The sequence below is a fragment of the Acanthaster planci genome, unplaced genomic scaffold, assembly GCF_054643075.1.
Source record: "Acanthaster planci isolate LZ-2023a unplaced genomic scaffold, COTS_SCS Contig5, whole genome shotgun sequence".
Taxonomy (NCBI): Eukaryota; Metazoa; Echinodermata; class Asteroidea; order Valvatida; family Acanthasteridae; genus Acanthaster; species Acanthaster planci.
Genome location: NW_028257629.1, coordinates 273,206 through 299,920, shown reverse-complemented (window position 1 = coordinate 299,920; position 26,715 = coordinate 273,206). Strand labels below are relative to the sequence as shown.

The 26,715-nt window shown below is 40.1% G+C and overlaps 1 protein-coding gene and 1 long non-coding RNA gene across 7 annotated transcripts; one reads left to right on the top strand and one right to left on the bottom strand.

The window, feature by feature from the left end:
* Positions 1-26,715, bottom strand: LOC110974753 (uncharacterized). 6 transcript variants are annotated; one of them, XM_022226593.2, is made up of 4 exons: positions 26,334-26,715; positions 21,144-21,229; positions 19,653-19,742; positions 1-10,127 (listed from the first exon to the last, which is right to left on the bottom strand). In XM_022226593.2, the coding sequence occupies exon 4, from the start codon at positions 10,125-10,127 to the stop codon at positions 2,481-2,483; it is 7,647 nt and encodes a 2,548-aa protein (XP_022082285.2). In that variant the 5' UTR covers positions 19,653-19,742; positions 21,144-21,229; positions 26,334-26,715; the 3' UTR covers positions 1-2,480. The 6 variants fall into 6 exon arrangements, with proteins under 6 accessions (XP_022082285.2, XP_086987779.1, XP_022082287.2 ...); XM_087131653.1 differs by lacking the exon at positions 26,334-26,715 and adding an exon at positions 25,948-26,315; XM_022226595.2 differs by lacking the exon at positions 19,653-19,742.
* Positions 19,142-22,163, top strand: LOC147795553 (uncharacterized). Its single transcript, XR_015423767.1, has 3 exons — positions 19,142-19,230; positions 20,924-20,970; positions 21,935-22,163. It is a non-coding gene; the product is annotated as an uncharacterized LOC147795553 (long non-coding RNA).

Below are 26,715 nucleotides of genomic sequence, written 5' to 3'. Positions count from 1 at the left end.
TACTCAAACAGTATGAAATATATTTTGCAACTTCGCATACAAAATACATAGGGCAGGATAAAATAAGTAGTTGCGTAGTCTACGGGCAGACCCCTTGATTTACAAGCATCTACACGAGTACTAACTGTATGCAATCTGTGATTTAAAACACTGAACAGTAACAAAATTCTTGGAAATATGAAAAAATGTGTGGTTTCAACTTCGGGCTACACTGGATGTGAACTTTGAAGCATGGTTTTTGCCTATTTAACACCCACAGCAACCTGCTCATATTTCACTACATTAATGTGCTATAAAAGTACTTTGCATAGAAGATTGAAATATCTAATACATATATGTATACAAAATAATTGAACGTTCAGTTAAATGATTTACTTGCCTGAGAAAATCTGCATAAATACGATACTGTGCCATTACAATTATCTGAAGTCATTTGACTGGGAAATGAGACAATGTGTAAAAACCACTGCTCACTAATGCACAACACGCCATGACAAAACCTCATGAATATTTATTACATATAATGCTAAACGTATATCTTCACATAGACTGGTCACTGGTCTTTCTGTTATAGTTTAACAGGTATTTCTAAAAAAAATTCCAGGAAGCGGACAGCCCTGATAAAAATACCAAAATGCTGCATGTACGTAAACCTTCTGTAACAGCAAGAGCATCTACCAGGCATTATCATGTCCTGACCACTTAACATTGCGCATATAAATACACGTAGCTGTTGACATCATAGTTTTTGCTCCGTACGTAAAAGTTCCGCAAGAGAAGAAAACACCACTTTACACAATCATGCCGTGGTTATGTATTAAGAATTTAAACCATACATCTTCAACGATTGGCATTGTTACTGCATATAAAAATTACTGAGTTCAGACCGTAATACTGTCATTTTCATTTGGGTGGGAACCAGACTACTAATAGACAGTTCACAGAATAAATGACAGGGACAAACTTAACCATCAAATATAAAGTCACTGACTTCTGAGACACAGCTTTGAACAGTGAACAAAACATCAAACGTTTCCCAAAATAGCAGCTTGAAATGTTTAAATACATTTAATTGGCAAAAAGAAAATAAACACACAACTATTTCACTTTGACAACCTTATGAAGTTAAAAGGCACGTTAAATGAATTATTAAAAGGACACATGAGAAAACGGAATTAATCTACATATCTAGCTACATGTACTGAAAATATTTATCAATGTTAAGCATTTTCAACATTATGACATTTTGTTCGAAAATGTAACAGAAATATGCCATGGATTAACTTGGCAAAGAATAACACCAAAAGACTTACTACTACATGGCTTTGGTAGGGCGAAAAAGGGTTTTGCGAAATTTGTACAGTTTTGTTTGGGCAAATCAGTTGTTACAAAGAACCGGAAGAAACGGTATGCTACATTCTTGGCAGAGCCCACACATAAAACCATGTGACCAAACGTCAGTGTCAAAGGTCCAAATACATAAATGTACTTGATCACAATTTCTTGAACAATTTCTCTCTCGTAAAGCTTCCATAAGTCTTTTATTTCAGTAAATGGTGCCACTGTGCAGTGACAGGCAACTGGGGCATAAAGTCTCATGTAAAACTACAATGGGTGAATTCATCAAAATTGCGTTTTGAGAGACTAATGCATGTCTAATAGCATTACACGTATATTGTTATTCCTGCGAGACAGATGACATGGAAAATGTCTTCACTCGAATTGATGGTTGGCCAACTTTGGGAGAAAATGTAACAAATGCAAAAAAAGAAAAAGCGCCTGAAACTGCCTGCAGATCAAAGGGATTACGTGAGTAAGAACTGTAAAACACGTCCGAGGGGCTGTAGCAAAATCTTCTCAATATTTTCAACTCAAATTACATGTATTCTCCAAATTCTTAACTTCATCTTGCTTGTTTACACCTTTTAAGTTATCAACTTACACTGTTTTGTTGGAAGAGTATATTCCTAAAACTACTTCAAATTTCATTAAGTTATTTCAAATCATATTTGGCAAAATAATGCTACCCAGCCTAGAAAAATGAATCAAAAGTCGCCAAGGCCAGTTTTGAAATAAAGGCTTTAAAAAGAAGAATTCACAACGTAAACCTCCAGAAACCCGGAATATTTTCCACCCAAATAATGTCCAATATCATCAGGATGATTGACCAAGTGAAACATTAAAGAAAGGAGCTAAGCGTACTCTTTCTGGTCCACACTAGAATAAAATTACTGGAAAATTACCTCAAGACCCATTTGTAGGATCTGGTTGTAGTTCTTTTGTAGTTCTTTTGGTTGTAAGTTACTGATAACTTCAGTCAGTTTTTTTTTACTGAGGCATGGATGTCAAGCAAGATGGCAGAAATTATCATGTATCTGATATATACATGTAATTGCCACTGTTCTTTATGAGCCTAGTGGCAAAGAAAATTGGTAAAGATTCCTTCTGCTATCAGCATCTTAAGGTGAATTTACATGTATTCACAACGAGTGTGTCTTATTCAAGTAGCGTGGATGCAATGATGACACACTGACAATTTGAGGGAGATGCGCTGTTGTTTTTTCGGAGTGACTCAGTGGGAACCTAGTCTGTGTGCTACAGAATAAACTCTGCTGTACTGACTTGTTTGCTGTATACTGCCCTTCCATTCGTCTGGTGTCCTCGTTCTCCCTCATCTGTGGGTGAACAGGTTGACCTAACCTTTGGTATCTGAACGAACTGCCAGAACTGGATGAGTTACGACTTGACAGTGCTGAGTTCTGGTTTCTCCAGAGTGGCTGCCACAGATGAGAGTAAGGATTCCTAGGTGGGGCAGTCATGTTGCCATGGGAATCTGAATTCAGGAAAGTCCTTCCCTTCCACTGGCTGTGACTGGTTTGCGAGCAACTTGGAGTTGGAGCTTGGACATGAAAATTATGCGGCATGAACTGATAATTCAGTGAATCATTACTCTTCGGGTAACCAATCATATTCTGATTGGCGCTGTGGTAGTTGAAATGTTGTTGCCAACGTCTGTTGTGATGCCATTGGTTTGAGAAAACTTCTTGGCCTTGTTTCTGTGAGACGATGGAGCTGTTCACATTGGGTGACCTCAATTCTTGTTGACTGTTGTAATCCCCAAACTGTCTACTGTTTACATCTGGTACACCTTCATTCTGTCTTCCAGCTGCCACTGGAGGAGCATATGGTGTATAGTGTATTGTATGGGGAGACAATTCAAGGCTAAATTCCTTCGGTTTGTGCATCAAAGACTGTCTACTCGTATGATTGCTGCCGTGTTGGTATTGCTCCTGACTCCAGCAGAAATGTGTTTGGTTGGTAGGCGAAGGCACAATGGATGTCTCCTGTGGAAGAAACTGACGAGACCCCTGGCCAAGATCTGTTGAATTCCTCCTGTTACCTGCAGGGCAATGAAAGTCCTGTCCAACATTTTGAGGCAATGCCAAGTCAGTTTTCTGACAATGGTTGACCAAGGAATCTTCACAAGAGTAGCTTCTCCTGGCAATCCTCTCAGCACAGTTCCTCATCTGATAAAGAGGCTGTTGAGAAGTTGATGGGGATAACTGTTCCTCCATGGAGTGTGGAAGTGATGCTCTTCTTGGAATATCAAGATCCCCTTGGCCAAAGAGGTCCTCATGCACTGGATTCTGAAAACTGGCTTCACATGGACTTTGATCAAAACACTTCGGAGAGCTTTGAAGTAGGTCTATCAAGTGAGAATCCTGCCTCCTTTTTTCGACTGCATCAGGAACTGATGAGATTCTCGGACAATTGGAATCACTGGCATCTCCCACTGGATATCTTGATTCTGATGTGTCAGATTTTTCTGACTCTCTAGAACCCTCTAGGCAGAAGCTGGATTCGCTTATGCTGCTGTTTGCATCTCCAGCAACAGTTGCCCTAATAGACCTCTCCTGTTGGCAAGGTCTAATCAAAGATGCCTTTGAACTGTCCACTTGATGTCCACAAGGAAATCCTGGCATTTGTCCATTTCCTGCGACAGCAAAGATCTTTGGCATGCAGCTCATATAGTAATCCTTGACTTGTTCGATATTTACAAAATTGTCACTATGCCTCTCCTTCCTATGACAAATATCTTGTGACTCCATCATCTCAGTTCTGGCAGTATTGTCCTCAGCGACAAAGGGTGGTGAAGTGACACGATCGGGATCTAAGGAACTCTGAGGCAAAACTGACTCCATGCAATCATTCTCAAAGCTCTTTAGTATTCTGGACGTGAAACTGTTTTTAGCCATCTCTTTCAGGGTTTCTGACATGATCTTATCTTCACCAATGTCAGCATCATTTGACAGGTCATCTGACACCTGTTCTTCCTCTGGATGCGGTGAATTGGGGTCATCTAATTGTTCCACATTTTGGAGGCCCGATGAACCACTTTCTCTACATCCATCTGAAATGGCAATTTGTTCGACACTTGAAATGTTGCTTGGACTGCTTACTATCTTCTCCATTTCGGTAGTCTCATGCTTCTGCTTTTTCAAATTATCTTGGGTCTCAGTGCCATTCTCGAGGATTCCCTTCCTTTTCAGATTGGGAGAAGTCTGACTTTCAAGAACTCGTTGAATGAAGACACTTGGTTCAATGATTTCATCTTGATTATCCTTTAAGATCTGTTTGCTACTGTTCCTGACAGGATGGGCATCCTCTTTTAAAACTGCTGAATCACTGTCACTGAATGATACATTTCTAAAGGATACCTTTCCATCTCCATGCAAGATCATATCAGCTGATCCAGCATTATCAGAATCTTGATCAGTGGGAGAAACCACATTTAAGTTCATCTTTCCTTCTTTAGTAACTTGAAGAGCATTATCTCGGACTGGCTCAGGACTGCTTCCTTGAGCTGCACACTTTTCATTTATAGAGCGATCGGGCAATTTTGATTCAGTGACAATTATACCAATATCACTGGCAAGTTGAAACAGATCATCTAAAGGTTGGCCAGGGTTCGTTGGGTCAGCCTCTGCAACAGGAGATTTGGAAGCAAGCCTAACTCCTTCCACGTCATCGAGACTTTCACCAACTGAGTTCTTACCTGACACTTCTCTTACATCCTTGCAGACAGACTGTGGGCCTGCAGGAACTACTTTTTCAAGTCCATCGGCATTCTGAGTTTCAGCAATTGGTTTTGCACTACAAGTTTGAACTTCTAATTCTGCAAGAGGACTGTTAGGCTTTGATGTCTCATTTCTTACTTCAACATCTTCATGATGGGAGCGTTTTTCACTGCAACCTTTTCCAACCTCCAAATCTGGCACTTCTATATCACTGCTGCTCATGCACAGATAACGATTTTCTTTCCTGGTTGTGTTCAATTCTGAATGCTTATCATTTCCTTCCACAAAGCAACCTTTATCAAACATTTCACGTGTTGTATGACCATATGTAGGTGAGCAAGGATGGGTCTTATCTGGCAGCTGATTACAGGCAGCATTACGGACAAATGGCACTTTATTGGTGCCCATTTCAAAGCCTGGCTGATTATCTCTTGCATCCAGGTTATCTACAGTTTCATCTTGAAGACCATCAAAGCCACAGTAAGCCTGGTCAACCCATTCAGGATTCTGATAATTACACTCATCAAGAGCCTCTGTTTTGACAATAACCTCTCCTTTGAGGCATTCAGGTTCTGCTTTGATATGAACGGACGCATTATCCTTAATGCAGTTGATGCTTTTCGCTTCATCATCATGGAGTCTCTCTTCAACTTCAATAGAATTGTGTGGATTCTCCAAAGTTTTTCTAAGAAGTGATTCCAACTTCGACTGTGGTATGTCTCCTTTGTTACTAGTGCTTGAACTTCCATGCATCTGCTCTGGTCCTGTATCTGGGCAACAAGGAGGAACAGTGGTCATACTTGCTGTTTTTAGTCCAGTGGCTTCAAAAGAACTTTGAAACGAAGCAGAGTCTGTAAGCTCACTCAGAACACCATGCTCATTGTCAACATCAGCTGAAACCAAAGTACGGTAGCTTGAGTCAAACTTTTTCATTACAGGCAGAGAATTTCGGACTGCAGAATCCTGCGTCTGTCGTAACTGCTGGTGCACTTGCTGCTGGTTGGCTTCCATTACGTCACCATGGCACCGGAAGAAGTGAACTTGGACATCAACACCAAAACTAAACCTTTCATGGCAGTGCCTACACCAGTAAGGATGTTTCTTGTGGTGCACACGCAGGTGGTATATAAGCCCAGACTTCTCCTTTGTCACAAACACACACAAGGGACACTCATATGAACCAGTCTCTGCATTACAGTTGAGGTTACGCTCAAACCTACTTGGTTGATACATGTAGTCCTCTAAAGGACGGGGAAATTTCGTTCCAGGTTGAAGGTTTGAGCTACAGCTGAAATCAGACGGTGGTCCCTCACTTGAGGTTAACATTTCAGGTTTCGGACCACTTGCAGGTTTATCTGTCTTCACCATTTCTGTCAGAGGAGACTGACTAGGACTTGTAGTCAGCTCATTTGGTTCACAGGTTAAAGAATGAGTATCGATAATGTGATGCAGCACTGCAAAGACGTTCAAACATGTTAGCCCGCAAAAAGAGCAGTAGAACTTCTCCAGTTGGCAGTGTGCTAAGATGTGGCTGGTGTAGAGTGGGATATGTTCAAACCACTTACCACATACACTGCAATGGTAGCAACCAGAGACAGGGTTTTTCTTCAGGCCCTGTAACATTTTCTTGGCCTCAGCAAAGGTGATCTTTTTCATGCTGCGATGCCATCCTCGCTCTCCATTTGACAGTTCATTAGAGGTGGCTACTGAATCTGACCCAGGTATTGATTCTATGGTGAAATTGTTTGTCTGTCCATAGGACTCCAAAGCTAATACTGAATCAATTAGGATGTTGAAGGCATCTTGAGTATTTTGCCCTTGGTCTGTAGGTGAGGCTTGGGAAGATTTGGCATCTGGAGCAGTCTCCAAGAAATCTGCAGCATTTTGTGATGTCTCAGCATCAACACTACAAGACATCTCCTTTGACATCGGCTGCCTGTTCATTTTCTCTTCAGAAGAATGAGAATGAATAGAAAAATCCTGAGCATCACTTCCTTGCAGTGCTTTATTCTTGGAATTAAAGTCTCCTGTGTGTAGAGAAACAACTGAAGATATCTTCAAATCTTCAACAGTTAGTTTTGGTACAGAAAGAGGAGGTGATGTGTGCCTCTGACTGATATTTTCATCGGACAATGTCTCGAGTCTTGCAGAGAGTTCCACATAAAGGATTTTCTGGTTATCACAACTGAGACAGTCTACAGCTTTATTTTCTGAGTTGATGTTTGGTACAGAAATCAGGGGTGACACATCGCTAGGAGAGGATGGCAGTGAATGCTGTTCCATTAGAGAATTCACATCAGTGCTAAGATCAGAAAATTGCTCTGTGCTGTCTCCTGTTTGAAGCTCTGTATGTTGATACCCTGGAGTTTCTAGTTCAACCACTTCACTCACAACACATGAGTTTTTATCAGTTGAAGAATGGAGCTGGGTGGAGAGATGGGAGCTTGGCAGATTTTCTATCACCTGATTCTGCTGTTTTTTAGGTGCAGAAAACCTGGCAAACATCGACTTCACTTGATGCTTCGCTTTCTTGTGAAGTGCAAGAGACCTCCAGTGTCTGAACACCCTGCTGCACAAATCACATGGGTTAAAGAAATCATCTTTCATGATGTCAACTGGTGGTTCATCAAGATATTCATCAGGGCCTCCTTGCTGATCCACTCCAAACTTGAGGTGTTTCACTTTTTGGGGATGATGTGTCCGTCGATGGTTGTCAAGAAGGTTCCATTGGGAGAAATCTAGCTTACAGATGTTACATCTGCATCGGAAAGCACTGGTGCGCATGCTGTTGTCCATATCATGCTCGGAATCTGAAGAATCTCCACTAGATATTGAGGAGTCTGATGACACTGTATGTACGATAGAATTTTGAGATTGTGTTGACTTGACAACTACTTTATGGTTTATACCAGGAAACTTTTCTGCGGCTCCTAGGGATAACTCTGTTTCATCGACTAACAGAGGATGGGAGCTCTGCATGTGTACATCAAGTATCTCAGACCTCCAAAATGTGAGGCTACAATGAGGACAGCTCAATTTTTCTGGGGTGTGTGAGTGGGAAGCCCTAGCTTCTTGACCATCATTTCTGTTTCCCTCTGGCCTGTCCACAGCTGCTTGTGTCTTAAACTCTTCTCTCTGCTCACCCTCATCTGACTGACTTGTGTCATCACTGGCTGTTGTGCAGCCATTTCTCCTGACATGCAAAAACAACTTAACACATTCGTCAAATTCTTCATTGCATCGAGAGCATATCATCGGCTCACTGGGCTTCTCAAATATTTCATTCCAGTGGCCCCTTACATGCTTCAGAAGAGCAGTTGCACTGTCACACAATAAGCTGCAAAAGCCACACTTGTGTTGGTTTTTGCTTGATCGGGGCTTGTCAGACTGGAAGGATCGCTGCTGGAAATTGCAACCTGCAGACCGGGGTTCTGAAGCAGTGGGGTCTTTGATGCACATGGTACTTTTAGATGCTGTATTATTCAGTACTTTCACTGGACCATCTCTATTGAATGAGTGACCAATCAACTCAGGTGACTGATTGTTTGAACGTTGTGCTGCATTGTTCTTCTTTGGATGACATGTTGCTGCACTGTGTGATATCAATGCTTTGCTGGTCTTGAAACGAGCCCTACAAAGCCGACACACAAAAGGCATTTTGCTTCGCTTGTATTCATCTGACCCAATGTGTGAAGCTATGTGTTTTTTCAGGTATCCAACGCGGTGATACTTGATACTACACAGACCACACTTAAACTGTTTAGCAGTAGCTCGACCCCAGGGCTTGCCTTCCTCTTTTTCTGTCTGAGGGAGGTTCTTCCTGGTTTTACCTCTGTCCTTTGACAATATATGCTTAGTCCTATGATGTTTGCTGTTGGTCTTTACCTCTGGACTATGTATGTCACTTGCGGTTGTGCTTGAAATCGTTTGATGATGCTTTTGTGAACCTTGTTTTCTCAGCTTACCGGTTGCTTCAGTTACCGGTTTTTCACCTTTAAAGGTTTTCATCTCTGAACTACTGCTTTTGGGTTCAGTGACTTTTTGAGAACTACACATGTGTCTGATCTTAGATTCCAAGTTAGTAAACTCCTCAAGGCATTCCAGGCACTTGTAAAGTTTCAATGAAGGCAATTTTCTTAATGATCCGCCACTTGTTCTCTCTGGGTGACAGTTGTGTTGTAACTGGGCTAGAATACGATCAAACCTACGTAGACATTTTGGACACTGATACTGCTGTGACTTGGTCTTGGCTTTCTTTGGAAGTTTTTTCCTGACCACTGTCAAAGGTGACTGTAGTGTGGAAGAGGACGTCTCAGAGAATTGATTTTGAGCTATTTGCGGGGATAAAGTATCTGAATCTGGTTCACTGGCACTTGAACAATGCAAGGGGGAGATCTCAAACACAGGTAGATTTTCACTGAGTGAGTTTGTTTGGACAGTAGAAGTTAGAGTGCTCTTTAGCACGTTAGCATGTCTTTGACGTACAATCTGATACATGGGCACACTTTGGATGTTGATATGAACTGGTTGAACAGGCATTGCCACATTAGATAGATCTGCATCTGCATCAAAGTTTGGAGTAGAAACAGAGAGATAGGCTGTGGGTATACTTGGAGTTAATCCTTCGCTTCCATTGCAACTTTTTGTGGTCTCAAGTGCATACAGAGGTATCTGATTTGATCTGTGGTCCACAGAAGGCACTGTTGAAGTTGGCAGGGAATTTTCCTTGAACTCTTCTGCAGTGGCACTGGAATGTTCTGGTTCCCAAGTTGGGCTAAAAGCACTGTTTGATTTGACCGTCTTCTTGGGAGTGCTGCATTGCTCAGTGGTTTCAGATCTCGATGTAACTTGAAGATTGTTACAATTCACCTCTGTGAAGAGAGAAACTGCTTGTAGGTGGGAGCCAAGATCTGTATTCCTGGCAGATGTGGACTCATCTGTTGAAGCGTCATTTCCGTGGCTGTTGGCACTGGCAGAACTGTGTGACAACAACAGGGACGGTCGCTGAAGGATGACGGGGAGGTTGCTGTGCTTACCCAGTTTGTTCATCTGAAATCAGAGAAATTACATGCAGGTGGATAATTGGCTGCACAGTTTGTTGTTATAGAAACAGGGGTGTGAGTGGCCACTTAAAATTAATGCTGAAAACAGCTAACAAAATGCTGAAATGTAAAACGTTCTCATACTTTTGTAAAGACCAGTTGTACAAAATAACTGAAATTCAGGGTCAACATCTACACAAAAAAAGCTGAAACCAACTGAAAAGCTAAATTCTCACACCCCTGTACAAAATACGGGTACCATCAACTGTCCCGATGACCTGCTGTAATCCATAGACATGGCATACAAAGTATATTTACTGGTACAGACCTTCCCTTGAGAATCCAAGAATGTGATCAGTGGGGGAAAAAAGACCAACTTAAAAGATTCACACAGTGCCTTGGTACAAATCCAAATGGGACTACAGGCCTATGAGGCGTGCCAGTCCTACATTTGAATCAACAATTAGGAACTGGTCAATGGGATGGATGTGTACACAAAAATCCAATCAAAGGCAGTATAAGGAGCTTGGACCATTGATCCTACTATGCACTCTCTGTATCAAGTATGCAAAAACATATGTAAACAGGTAGTTGATGTAATTAACCAACAGATGTTATGTCTTTGCAACACTTGCATACTGTGAAATACAAGGGAGTACAGGTTATCACTGCATCTTTCCTCTCGCCATTCCCCTTCAGTCCACTTCCATGATTAAAAGCACTTGTGGCATTAATTGTATTTTAAAGTCTAATGTGCACATTTATATTACATGCATGCCATCTCTACCTCATATTTCCTTGAAATATGCTTTCTTTCCCCAAGGGAAAATGGGATTGTTAAAATTGAGGGCTAAATCTGGAGCTACATGTAGCTAGCTCCACCAGGCTGAAATGGTTGTTGATGAATGCAACTTAACACCAAAGCTGGAGACTGCTTCACTCTCAGCTCAGTCTCATTTCTTGAACCACCAACCAAGGCCTTGCCAACTTTGACATATTTGACCACCATTTATCTTATTTTTTAACATACAACTCGTAGTGAATTCATTCTTCGGAATTTCTTTAGTCATTTCTTAGGCATGCAACTGTTTCCCCAAAGTTTGTTTAGGAGTTAAAATCCCATAGAAGGTTACTGTCAGAGATGTGACAGTTCCCGATTGTGTTTTCCCGACCAAAAGCAGTTGTGTTTGGACTACGCTTAAATACATAAGCACAATTGGATGTAGAGAGAATTTAGAATTGTTGTGCAGCAGAAATGCCATACATTGAATGTTCTCAGTTGATTATTAGTGAATTCTCAACACATGCTTTTTACAACCATTGTGTGATGCAGGACTATCGTTACTGTACATGTATGTACATGCACATGTGCTGAGTGCCAGTACGGCATAACTCGTTATCCATTCTTCGTTGTGTTTGCTTTTTCATCAAGCTTTCTTGAATGCATTCCGTGCACTATTGATGTCATGTCATATTAAAGCCGAGCATCTAAACTGAATTTGGTTTGGTTCGGTTCGGTTCGAAAGTGCCATGTTTGATAATTTTTGGTTCAGTTTGGCTGCAGCACTACTCCAGAGGAACCCCACTGAGTTCATTGGAACTACATGTAGCTGAAAACTGGCCCCTGCTGTCTGAATATACAATGTACCAACTGTGGGTCCAACTATCTGCTAACTAAATTGGAGGAATTACCTGTACCATCATCAGCCTACTCAACAAGTCAGTGGGAGTTCGGCTGCGAAAGTGCTTCAGAAATCCAACATCAGACCAACAAGGTGTCGGATATTTGAGGCATCGGATCTTTGGGCCGAAATAAACTAATACAGAATTGTTGGACTTTTGAAGCATTGGACTTATGGACTTTTTTGAAGGCATTTTTGGACTTATGAGGCATTGGACCTATGAGGCGTTGAACTCAGTTTTGTCTGTAAATTCACTGAGTAGTGAGCATAATTTATTATTTGCTGGTTTTTGCCAGTATTTATACTCATACTTCACCTATTGGCAATCACAGAGGTCTGTAATCGCTGTCCAATTTGTTAAGATCCTGTTTCATCCGAGGATGATAATACATTATATTAGACAAGACGTTGATGTCCTAAGACAAGTGTAAGCATAGGATGACAGCACCTTGAAAGTAAGTTGTTGATGACACCCTGAAATACATGTAAGATGATATTTCAAAAACTGAAAGAAATCCACATCCTGGAATTGTTGATCATGGGATGATAACATTCTGAAGATATTGAAATCCACAGGATGTCAGCATTTTGTAAAAACTATCTCAGGATGATGTCTTCCTGTGGTAACTTATTTCAGGATGTTGACAACTTGTGCTATAAAATCTTCGGATGTCATCTTGCAATCCTGATATAAAATAGACATGTGGTATGCCAAGATCTCCACAAATCAATGGCACTTCCAGACCTCCATATAACTCAAAAATTTGATCAATCCAATGTAAATTTGAGCAAGATATTCAATTCTCAGTGCCAGTGAGTCCACGGGGAATTACCTAATCAAACCAGCAAACTACCAAGTCAGGGCTGGAGAATTCGGCAACAAAAGGTCAGTATAAAGAAACAGCACTCCACATGATTTATGTTTGACTCTTGTCAAGTGACCTGAAGGGCATTCAAAACAAGCACACATACCGTAGATTGTAGAACAAGGCAATTCCTGATGAAATCTGACATCCAATAAATCCATTGCGTGGCCTTGGCCAAAAAAAAACCTGCATGGAAGTCACTTGTTGACCTCTGCTAAAATGCCAAATAAAAATGTCCTGCTTCAGGACAGTTGGTGACTGTATGTAAGGTCCAAGGCACAGTCAAATTGGATTCAAACTGTGTAATTTACTGTAGCTTTGTCCATTTTCTTTTGTTATAGTGACACTTACAAATGTACTGTACATCATGGTTACACAAACAGTGAACCATGTGTGTGTACACTGTACATGTACATGTTACATCTTGACACATAACAAACTACTTGTACAGCACTACACTACAGGTTACTAATGAGAAACAATGGGTCTTGAGCAGAAGCACCCCCTCATCAGTTGAAAAGAAACGTGTTGGTTGGGAGTTTTCATTTTGTTGGTAGCATCACTACCCTAATGTGGGGATTTCATAGTCACTTATGAACTAGCGAAGTGCAGTTCCAACCAAAAGAGCCTCCCTTGCTAGGAAAATTGCGCCCTCTCTTGGACAGGCTCGGAGCCCATACTGTTTACCTGTACTTTGACAACTGTACACAGTGTGATCTAGTACACAGCCATACTATAGGATATTCATTCATATTCTTATAAAGGTTTAATAGAGGAAGGAATATCTATGGTACTGTTCTTACACATGCAGGAAGTTAAAGTTGCTTTAACTCTTGTTGATTTCAATCCACACTGTCTTATCAGCACAAAACATTTGGAGGACATTTCCTGTCCTTCATTAAAATTATTTATCTGTCATCACCACCTGTCATTATTTGGAGACTAATGTTGCGACTCCAAAAGTGACATCATAACATGGAAGTAAAGGAATAAATGAGCAACCTCAATAAAAAGAAGTTATTCAAAAAAGGTTTCAATAATATATGACCTACATAAGCTTACAAGAGTGAGTAGCTGACTGGCTTAGAATTTAGTACATATTTTATAACAGAGAAGACAAACTTGTCAGAAAAAGTTCCTTTGAATTTCTGAATGTTGAAGGCATCAAATGTAAATCCCTAACCATGCAAAAGAATCTGCCAATAAATATAAATCACATTTATGGAAATTTGACAATTTCTTTTTCAAAGGAACTGAGAATGTTTATGACAAAACAACTTTCTCAGCTGAAGACTGGATGTCACTCTTATCTTAGAACCACGAAAGCAATTTCTTAAAAAGCTTTCAAATTTTTATTATCCTCCACATATATTTTTGACAAATATAAATTGTACTTTTGAACAATCTTAAAAGGCTGGCAACATACTTTCTTCCATGGAGCTATAAAACTCAATGCCTTTTCCCATTCAACCCAGTATATTATTTTGTCCATTATCTTTGAAGATAAATTGACATCTGCATCACAAATCAAAAAAGTGCATGATGTTATAGGTAATAAAATATGTACAGCAGACCTTGTCATTGACAGGAAAAGATACCTATTTCCATATGAGACTAATGAGTGCAGTGCACTTCATTATAACAAAAGGGACAATTCAGTGAATAAATCACTGTCTGCAATGATATCTTATCAAAAAGCAACAAAGTGCTGCAGGTGACTTTCTGATGAAACAGTTTCTCGCGATACTGACTTTTATTCAAGAGTTTCCTGAGATGAACTGCACAGTTGAGTAAGATTGCGTAAGTCAATGATGAAATGATTTCTCACTATTGACATTCTCTTGCACAAATGACTGACACTGGAATCTCCAAACTGAGTAACTATTGGGTAATTCCAGAAATTAGGGGAACAAAAGTGTGACATTTTCCTGTCCCTGTACATATGACCTTTGTTATTTGACATGGAAATACCACTGGCATTGTTTTCGAACTAGTACTATTTGTTTGGCTGGTAATCTGCATAATTCATCACTCTTAGAAACTAGAAAATGTGTTCTGAACTTACAAAAATCATATGTCAGATGTAACAGGGACACAAAAAAATGGACACCTAATTTCTGGACTTCCCCTCTTACTTACCTTGCAAAGTACATGCCATTACAGGTCTCTCACTGCACCATTTACAGCAAATGTACTGTACATGTACTGTGCACAAGTTGGTAGTAAAACTTTGTTGGTCAAAGAGGTGCACTTCAGTAAAGATTTGACTACTTGAGACTGACAATAGCACAGGAGTCAAATTAGCAGGCTTGCAATTAATTAGTAAGCAATTAGCTGATCCACAAATTGGAAATGACTTCAGTGGAGTCTGACAGTGCAGTAAGCCTGCACAACAATGTAATCAAGAGTGTCTGAGCTTGTGGGTGCTGTTTTTCCTCTGAAGGCATTTGATTGGCTAATTTCTTGTTATGTACACGTGTACCTACCGTAGCTGTGAAGTTCATGAACAAATCCTCTTTATTTACAACACCCTGGATGGAGGAAGTCATGAATACTTAGGTACTTCCTTCAGATGGATGCTTTGCTTGAAGTTCATTGAACTGCTACATGTTCTTGTTTGTTAGTTAGGTGAAATTGATGATAGTGCAGTTCATGTATCTTCCATGCCAGAACTGCACTGTAAATGTTTGTAAACAACTCAATACAGACATGTGCATGCACCATACCTTGGGTGGCTCAAGGTTAAGTCGACAATTTCAGGCAGGCCATAAAAGGGAAAAATTACCCTAGCAGACTTTCATAGATTTCAATGTTTTTCATCTTGCTGTTGGACATCTGGATGGAGAATCCCGACAAGAAATTTTACAAAATTTAGTCTGTGAGGTTGCATAACTGAAGAACACATGGCCTTACTGCATGTATGAGGCCAAAAAGGACTATTTTGTGATCTTACCCTTAATTGTGATGGAACGAACAAGATACTAATCACATGTTTCAGTTGTGGTAAGGTAATTTAGGCTTTGACCTTTTACTTCAACACAAGTAGGGGGCCTGCTTCATGCTTAGGTTACTCATATGGACTGAGGCAATTAGAAATTATGGAAAATGGGGTACACTATGATGCTCCAAAGGTACGTGGATGGGAAGAATGATTCTAAAACTCACTGTTTCATGCACTATGTAAGTGTTGATTTGCTGCAGCCAGGGGGGCTACAATGGTGCCAGTGGTCCAACTGTATAACAATAGCTTTTATCTTCACAATGCATATAATGCCTGGTCCCAAGCCCTTGCCTGAGGTAACAAAAGACATGATAATTACACTAATTCTTAGTATAAAACCATCCAAGAATTGGGTTTCTCAGGATAATTCCTAGGGACCTTTTTTGGTGGAAATGAAGCTTACATGCACCATCCTGCATCCTTTCATTAGAATGTACATGTACATGTATAGCCCAGTGCCACAGTCTAACCCTTCCATTAATCTTTTTGAAGCACAGTAGACACAATAGGTCTGGGTGGAATAAATGCAGAGGATCCACCCAGACCAAAGAGTACCCTCCAACTGTATCCCCCATACTTCAAATAGGTTACAGTAATTGTGCTACATGTAGCTTGCTCTGGCCAGATTCTGCATGTAGGATGATACATGTACATGTACTTTCATTATTTTCTCGGATCACCACAGACTTGGGACTTGGAATCCCATCCTTTGATCCTTCGGTGAAAGTCCTGCAAGGTACCATGGCAGCCATTGGAGGGTTATAAATTGCTACAGTCTCTTTTCCTTTGTGTTTGCTGACACCATGTTGCAGCAAAAGATCTTGGGGATCCGATCCACCTTTTGCCAAATTGCTGGATCAGATCCCTCAATTGATGGATCAGATCTGGAAATTGTGTGTAGTGGGAACGCTAACCGTTATCAGGTGGATCAGGATCAGATCCACTTTTCTTGATCCTCCTCTGGAGCAGGATACAGATCCCCCAATTGGTGGATCAGATCCTGCAATTGGCGGATCACGATCAGATGGGAATGCAAAAGGTGGATCTGATCCGGCAATTTGACCTGTCAACATCCGTCCGTGCACGAGTGGTGCGAAACTTTTGTAGTCTGATGAACAAAGGAATATGTTTTTTGGCATGTAGCTCATGTGAAAATGTTTAATGTGCACAGCATGCATAATAAACAACTGCTGAACTACAGGCTAGCAAAATGTGTCACCACGCATGCATGATGAATGCATGCCACGATGTGTTCTTAGCCCTTTCACAATTTTCGTTGCGCATTCGTCCGTTTCTTAACCTTTTCCATTTGTGAGATTTCACTTGCTCTCCATCAAAATTTGATTCCGTGTTAGCGTAAAGCCCGCAGAGTGAAACAGAGTATCGAAATCGGAAGCAAAGTTTGAAGAGACAATGTACTAGGCTGAACATTCGGTGCGATTCTAGGTCATCACGTCAGTAGTACTCCTCACCCAAAACACTGCAAGGGTCACATGCATGCAATGTGACTGGTCCAAGCACGCAACACTGCCATAGAGTACACGCTCAGCAAGCTAGCGCATGTGCAATACCGTATTCAGTGACCTTTCGGACTCAACATGTCCGTGCGAAAAGGTGGATCAAGCGTAAGTGGTAATGTGACTTGCGGTTTCGTTGCGGTAAGATAACGATCACACCAAAATGCCGGATCAAGATCCGCCTTTTCCCAATTCAAATGGGAACGCGCTGATAGTGTCAAAGCCGGTCAACATTCTAGCTGGTAATCCTTAATAACATTTGTAAGCAGTAAACCTATATTGTTTGATCCAAGTTGAATGAACGATAGCAGTGAAAAATTAATGACGAACCATTCAACCCATTTACTCATGTTACAAGATACATGACAACTGATCTGCGAGCACATTTAATTTCGAAGTTTAAAACAGGCCACTTAACATCTAGGCCATGTTAATTTTTTTCTTAGTTAACTTCTTATTTCTTATTAACCCTAACTCCATGGGATGTGTGCAAAATCACATTGAAATTGGAGGATTTAGCCCAGCTAAGATTAAGTGCTCCTTTTAGTTTTGTGGTCATTAAAACCAGGGTGAAAAAGACAGTTTTCTTGATTTGGTTGGGCAATACAATTAAGACTAAAACTTAAGTTTCTCCTACATGTAAATCTGAAAAAAAAGTTACAAGCACATGTAACTGAATTATTTTACCCTTTCACTTTACAATACTGCATAGTTTAGACAGCGACTGGTACATGTGGCTGGGACAACTAAAGTTCTGACAGTTATTTTAAGTTTAAAATTTAATAAACCAAGAACATACAACAATACCTGAATGACAACTCATCATGCATGTACATGTATGCCCATCTGAAGCAGGCCTTATATAAAGTTAAAAGCTTAAGGAGCTCATCAATTTATTAGCAACTTTAAGGTAAAAGCAAAGAAACGGTATGAGCCTTCATGTCCTCCATTTTTTTCAAGTAGACTCCCTAAAGGACCTAATATGGGGCTTCATGGTACTTGGCACGGAGTAAGACACTATAAGGAAGTACTGTGGTTACATGTTTGCCTCATTATTTCCATGACAGGGTGGAAATGAAATATTGTCTCAACAACATCTCATTCATAAAATGCTATCAAATGTTTATCAGTAGGCAAAGCTCATTCAGTACAATTTCCTCCTAGGCAAGCAGGTCGGGTTACTAGTGACAACATGATTGTTTAGTCCACAATGCAGTGTTTCCAACTGAGTGAGCTACATTGGTACCATACATACATTGGCATAACCACTGAAAGTTCTTACAAACACTTGGAAAGACATGAAATTTAAGTTCATCTGGGTGTGCATGCAGAACACTCCGAGTAGTTATGGTACTTTCTTCCACGCTGTTTCACACACCCTTTAAAACTTAGCCAGTGAGACAGACTATGTTGGGATCAAACGTCACACTCCATTAACTTTTAACACCTTGACTGCAGGATAGTACAAGTACATGTACATGTGCACTTATAGGCTTTTGGATTGTAAATAGAATACAGTGCACTGGCATCGCTGAGCAGTGAGAACACAAAAAATTGATACGCTGCTGGCAGTGTGGAGGACTATGTACACTGTGCATCTCTTGAATGCTTATGAATGTTCAAATAGACACCTGAAATGACAGCATGAGTACAATGTTTGACAAATGGGAACTCCCTGTGAAATTATGCGCGCCTGTCAATGTGTTAACAGCTTAAGCAACCAAACCATAAAAAAAAAAAAATCTCAGAAGAAAATGAGTTTTTTTCCTTTCTAATGATGAACTTATCCACATGAGGAAAAGGGACTCATGGGTTATTTCATATAAATAAAAAAATGCTGCAACAACTTTTCGAAGAAAAGATAAGTCATCTGAGTGGGTATCCAATTACAGAGACAGGACCTTGTGGGCACTGATTAACTAAGAGTGGAAAGTCCATTTGTGTTTTACCATATGGCGCAAAGAAAACAGAACAGGGAATGCTCAGCCAGTGTGGGAGGCCAAGCTAAGTATTGGAGACACCTGTCAGGCTGTCAACAGACAAGGTTAGTGTCATTCAGCAACCAGAATTAGACCCATTACTATGCTAGTACAGAAACTCCTAGACAGGTTACTTCACTTGGGCATGCCTGTTCTGCAAAACAGGGTGCTGTGACTTGCTGATGCAATGCTGAATGTACATGTACATGAACACTTGATGTGTATAGGTCACCAACCCGCCTCCTTTGATTAGTCTACATACTTTCCCTCTAATGAGAAAATTATTTTGTTCATTATCGACATGTATGTGCATGTAATGTACAACACATACCACGGTATGTACCTGCATAAGTTGTGCATTACAATAGTTACATTACCTCACGTGGCTTGGGTTCTGAACACTTCACAAGAGAAAAAAATGTAAGACACTTCACTAACTAAAGAGAAGGGATTTTAAATCAAATATAAACATGTTTATGGATCTTACCTTGCTGGTCAGTAGGATTGAATTCAGTCATCCTGTAAACATGTCATTATGGTCCCATCACTGATTATTTTGCAGGTGTAATGAGATGACCTAACGTATGCACATAGAAACATTTAAAAGCATATTGAGATTCAATGTCTGTAGTCCATGTCTATTGTCCCTTTACTTTGGACCCATACCCTCGTACAATTTTACAGATTTCTGTTTAATTTGTACATTAATTGTATTCTCTTCTCAACTCCAATCTAAGACAGGGTAATTATTGCCATCAAGGGCAAATGGTTGAATTGACACAAAATCTCTTACACCCACTCATCATACTCATGGATAGACCAGACAATGAAAAAAATTAACCTAATCATTGGATTGACAAACGAGTACATGTAGATAAGATGACAGATTAGTGTGTATCATTCTGGTGATAACAATGACTGGATTTAAATATGTACCAACAGAGTTAATAAATTTTATCATTAGGACATACAGTCCTTATAATGAATGAAAGCTACAAGGTAGTTTGGAAAACGTTGGATATAAGAGTAGTGAATGTTTCTGGTTCAATTCCAAAAAGCAATGCAAGTTGGCAGGTGAAATGTTGTGACTGAACACTCCTTCCTTTCATGAAAAGAAAATATTTTAGCACAAGGCATCACAAACATTGACTGGGAAAAAGCGGGTTAACAATCAAAGTACTGCATGACCAGAGGCCTCCAGTATGTCAGTATGTGAAAGCATAAACACAGGGAAAGAAAAACATCTGGGATCAAATTTACTTTTCATTACAGGTACATGTGAACAGCCGCCAAAAATATCCATCAAAATGACAGTTCCTCCTCACTTAACCAAAAGATCAAATGTAAAAATGACACTTGGTGTTTCGCTATACCTTGGAAAAAAGCCCCAAGCCCTACCACTGTTACAGTCGAGACCTTCACAAGACCAGACATAAGAAGACCTAACCGAGTAACCTCCGCTCAAAACACAACCTAAAAATACCATGTACATTCAAAAAAGTAGAAGACAGGGCTTTTCCTGTTGCTGGACCAAAATGCTGGAACTCACTTCCTCTTAGTATTCGTAACTGCAACTCCCTACAATTGTACAAATGTAAACTTAAATCTCATCTGTTTCTACTCTAGGTTTTGGTCATCTGCTCCCACTAACTTTGTCTTAGCACCTGGTTTACTTTCCTGCAGTTGCTTTTTTCCCAGCGCATTGTAACCTTCGGAGAAATGCGCTTTGTAAATGTTATTATTATTATTAATAATAAGGCCAAGCACAAGACTGGACACAAGACCGCGCACAAGACCAGTCACAAGTAAGTGTGAAAAATGACAAAGGAATGCTTTTGTTGCACTTAACTTGAATGTACATGTAGCTTGTAACTTGAATTCTGACTGGAGGTACAACACTGGGCTCTACCAAGGAAATGTGCATGAAAATGTATACATGTGTAAGATCCAAAATGAATACTGCACTAGCCTGTCTTACCTGTTGAGCCTCAACAGGTTGACACTCAGAGAAAGAAATTCCTCACATGAGATTCTCTTCATCAATGTCTTTGTTGTTCTTAAAACCTATCACAAATTGAAAAAGACTGTGTGACAGTGGCAAAACAGACTCGCTCAGAGCAAAGAGTGGCAGTGATAACAGTTGACATGTGTACATGTATACATGCAAGGTTGCAATGCACTGTCAGCAGACAGCACCGTTCTGTTCTACAAAATGTAGGGTGCAGCGTGGGAGTACTAGGTAGAGCAACCACACACAATTACCAGAACCAATTCACTTGAGAATTAAGGAGTAGGATCTAGGATTGGGTAAATTATGGCAGGTGGTGAGCTTTATTCATTTGCCACTTCCGCTCACAACCGCTTTATCCATTTGTTGCCACTGCATCCACTTGCCCAATTTACTCATTTGCCACTTTGCCCATATGCCGCTTTGCCTACAGGTATTTGGCAAAAATTTGCCACTCCATGAACTGGTATTTTTCTGAGACTTAATTTAAAAAGAGAGAGATGTATTTAGACAGCGTTCACATGGACAGAGGGTGGAGTTATAAACAAATGACATGGACATTAAGCACAGCATGCATATGGGCAGAGTGACAACTGGGTGAAGTGACATTGAGCAAAGTGGCAAACGAGTGAGATGGTTGTGGCATAGGGTGACAGTCCATGAACATGTACTTTACTTGGGCGAAAGGCCAGAAGAAGCCTCAAGAAGTAACTGCCATCTGGTGGCTATTTTTGTAATCGTGCATTCCCCTCCTCCCCAAGGTACTCTGGACCATTCAGCAACGCCCCCCCCAAGGTCACGCTACCATGCTGAATGAATGATGGCACAAGCTTCTCTGGAAAACCACAGAGTTAGTAGGAACAGTACTCTTCAGGGACCACTGAAGGCTTTTAGCCTCAAGAATGACCTCTGTCTGAGCAGTGAGATGAAACAAGTTACAGATGTTTCATTAATAAATACTGTCAGCATCCTTCAAACAACTAGCTGTGTGGTGTGTGCGGCTCCCCGGCTTGCTTTATCTCTTTATGTACAGCTACTGTACATGGGCAGTTCCACGGTGTCAGACATACATTTTGGACACTTCAACAGTGTGTGTTATTATACTTCAAATCCTGAAGCAGATTTTGAATTTGATAAAAGACATCAGCTAGTTGGTACATTCATTTAATAACAGAATTTCTCACTCAGAATTATTATTTTTTTTAGAAACTGACTCATAACACCATGGTGTCGGACGTACTCAGAGAAAGTTAATTTTTTTGAGTTTCCATTTTTGTATCACAAACTCTGTGAATTGCTAGGACCTGAAGAAGTAGTTTTCCTGTGTTTAGTTTTAGCAGACCCTTGTTAATAAACGTCAAGGCAAGACACATTTTTATCTTGTTGTGACTTTTAGATAAAGCATTTATTATATTGGTGTCGGACGTACATTTTTTGGTGTCGGACGTACACGTCCAAACTGACTTTTCAGAATAGAAGGTACATGTAATCAGTTCAAACCCAAGCTTGACTCATTTTTCTACCTTCATGAAAACTTTAGTAAACTTTCCGAACGAAAAGAAAAAGCCAAACCATACAAAAATCATCAAAAGCAACTACAAAAGGGATTGGATGATGGGGCATTCAATGAAACAGTATGAAGGAAAATATTGTCTAGAAGTATTTTTGCAAATTTGGTCATTTGCTCATTTAAACAAGTCATGTACTGTCAAACATGCAAATTAAAAAAAAGTTTTGTACAGTTGACAATCCTTTAGATAAATAAATCGAATTACAAGACAATTGCATACATGTACCTGTAAGATCGTTTGGTCTTAGAACATAAAATTAGGCTAGCAATTAGGCTGAGAGATTATCCTTTTCACTGAAATTTAAGACTAATGGCATAATGCTTTTAAAACTACAGTCTTACATTGTATGTTTCATGATAGATACTGTACATGTATATGCCATGGAAAGCATATACAAGTGGAACACCCCCTTTCATTCCTCAAGTAACACAAAGTGAAACCAATTGATTTTACATATACCTCAAACAAAGGCATAAAAAAACACACCTTTGTTAAGTCTTTGACAATTGTTCTTTCTTGATGTGGATTACATGTACATGTATACAACACCTAGAACTTTAGTTGTCTTCATCAAAGCTCACACTGACATGACTTGCTTCTGAATACATGCAAAGCCCCATGCAAAGCACAAGTTTGTCCAAACATGACACATGTGGAATGGTATAGGGTTGTCATGAGAGTCAGTATTGATTCAGTGTTGTTACCAACTTTATTTGCAAGAACGACCGAGAAGGTTGCGATAGAATTGTAAGCTAACTGTTGACTGAATTGGAGAATTGAAAAGCAGACTAATACTGCATACTGGATACGGGATCTGGATTCTGAATACTGAGGAGCTGTACGATGATGCAGGATTTATATACGGTGAGAAACAGGATGCAGTTAAAGTCACAAACCTTAAAGAAAGGAAAGTCTTAGTCACATGTCTTAGCTGGATTCTTAGAACAACGACTGGGAATGAATAATTTCACCTTAAGACTTACAGCCCGTTCCCACTTGATCCACCAATTTGGGGATCTGATCCACCTTTTGCCAAATTGCCCGATCAGATCCCCCAATTGGTGGATCAGATCCTGCAATTGTGTGTAGTGGGAACGCTAACCGTTATAAGGTGGATCAGGATCAGATCCACCTTTCTTGATCCTCCTCTGGAGCAGGATACAGATCCCCTAATTGGTGGATCACGATCACATGGGAACGCAAAAGGCGGATCTGATCCGGCAATTTGACCTGTCAGTATCCGTCCGTGCACGAGTGGCACAAAACTTTTGCGGTCTGATGAACAAAGAAATACGTTTTTCGGCATGCAGCTCATGTGAAATTTTTAACGTGCACAACATGCACAATAAACAACTGCTGAACTACGGGCTAGCAAAATGTGTCACCACGCATGCGCAATGCATGCATGCCGCGATGTGTGCCTTGCCCTTTCACAATTTTCGTTGTGCATTTGTCCATTTCTTAACCTTTTCCTTTGTGTAATTTCAATTGCTTTCCATCAAAAAGTAAGTCTGTGTTAGCGTATAGCCTGCAGCGTGTGACAGAGTATCAAAAAGGAAGAAAAGTTTTAAGAGAGTATTTGGAAAAATAATTGGGGGAGTTAAGCTGATGTCTAGAAAGAAGGAACTCATTGCGCTTTGTATTGTAAATTTGGCAATCTTTTGCTAAAGGGTGCACCGAGGGGATAAAAACTGTGTCATTTTGGTGTCGGACGTACATAAGAAAAGTAAGTGTTATAAAATAAGACATTACATCGAATTTCAAAAGGAAAACGAAAACTCATTTCTGTCATTGTTTACTTATTGGGGCACTCTTCAAACTGTAACAAAACTGGAACAAAAAAAATTATTTCCAGGCTAAAAAACAGAAAATCTTTCAGAGGGGAAACATTTTCCCCAATTTCTCGGAATTTAAAACCAACTTTTCAGTATCACATAAAGGCCAAATTCTTGAATGCTGTTAGAAATGAAGTATGTTTCATAAAAGTATACACCATAAGCTTCGAAATGATATATAATTTTGTCACATTTGGACCAGTTTGAAATTTTGGCCCCGAGGTTGATGTTTCCGTGGAACTGCCCACATCCAGTAATCATAGAGCAAAGGGGGAATTGTAATTAACAATGCTCCTGTGCCCTGAATAAACAACTGTAATTGTTGCCTCATAACTTGGGAAACTAAATGGAACAGGTCAACAAAACCAAACTCACATCACCAATATCAATTCATTTTCAGATAGAACTGTCTTTTGGAAATTGGCCTGTGAACCAGGATTGAAGACAAATATGAAAGAGAATAAAAAGAAAACATCTAAAAGTTGCAGAAAGCAGAATGAATCAGGCATTTCTAATGTGAAAACTGTATGATTAACCCTAACACTCCTCAATCCTTCACCTGTTGGAGGACCGAGGAGTGTTAGGGTTAATTATATTAATCCTTTACAATTATTTTATCATTAAAACATAGCTGTATAGCTGCACTGTGCGCAATGATGAAGAAAATTTACAAAATCAAGGTCGAATAGACTGGCCTCTAAAGAATTTTTGGAAAGAGTTCCACAGGCTTACATCATGGACAACACCAATTTTCCCTTCAAATTTTATAGCATTAACCACTGTCAGAAAGTGATAACATGTCCAAAAAAGTGATTTTTTTTTTCAAAGAAAGTTCTGAAGCATTTACTTGGAAAACACTTCAGTTGTCAAACAAGTCTGACGGGTTTGTGCACAGGACCTCAATTGTTGACAGTACAAGGAACTCTTTCTGAATTTTTTGTTGAAAGAACACCCAGCATCCATTTTTTGCTACGCATTGATCTGGTTCCTTCCCTTTCACATGTACAATGCTTCATAGTTTTAGTGCAATTGAAAGAAAACAAACTGAGGTGGTCAGCAAAGTCAAGGTAAAAAGGTGAAGTCTAAAACTAGTTCCTATACTTTTTTCCAAGTCTTTGACACGTCATAGTCTCACTTAAAAACCACATTGCATGGAATATTCATGTCCAACTTCAAGGACAACTTCGGTACAATATGTGATTCTGGTACAGCCATTGCAACACCCACCCACAATAAAACTGAAAAGCGACAACTGCAGACGTCACAATTTTCAAACCTTATTCAGTCTTTTCCAGGAGAATATTATTAACTGCATTTCCAAAATCATACTGAATGACGGTAACTGAGCATGGAATGAGCAATTCATACCATTTTCAAATCTCAAACTAAGCACTGTGTATACTATCATTGATCATGGTGGAATAAGAACCACACTTCTTCTCTGGTACTAGTGGTAGGCTAGGAGTACATGAAGGTCAGGAACATCGGCACTCTTGTCCAAACTGTACGATTGAAGTGTTTCGGCAAAACACCGACGCTTGTTTGTTGACTGATGGACTGAGGATCAGGGATGAATAGACTCCTGATGACTCGACTGACGACCGCGGACGTACCCTGTTACGCTGCATGCAGCTAGCATATACTGCATACATACAGGCCATGTAGGCCTTCACTTCTGAGCAAACTGCTCGATGTGACGTGACACGACTAGGCCTATAGTTACTGCATTCATTCAGTCCTAAAGTTCTACTTACCAGCTTATCATCGTACGGTAGAAAGGCGCTTTCCTCTTTCCGAAATAATGCCTGTTGTTTACTGAACCTTTACATGCATGTTCTAGCGGCCCGACTATAAAAGCTTTGACATTTCACTGGTATGACATGTCTAAGTTGGACTTTTAATGACTTGTGTTCGCGCACGTGCTGGATCATGCGTACACACGCAGGGTACCCGTCACTGGATGCGGGGCCGGGTATGGCCAGCAGGTGTACTGTACATGTACTTTAATTGTTGTGCGTTGTGGCGGATTCGTCTTTACATAATGGTTCGATATCGATCAGTGATCCAAACGCTGGTTCGCACCATCCATTATGCGGGTTTTGGTGTCCGTAATCCAACGAAGATCATTGATCGTGA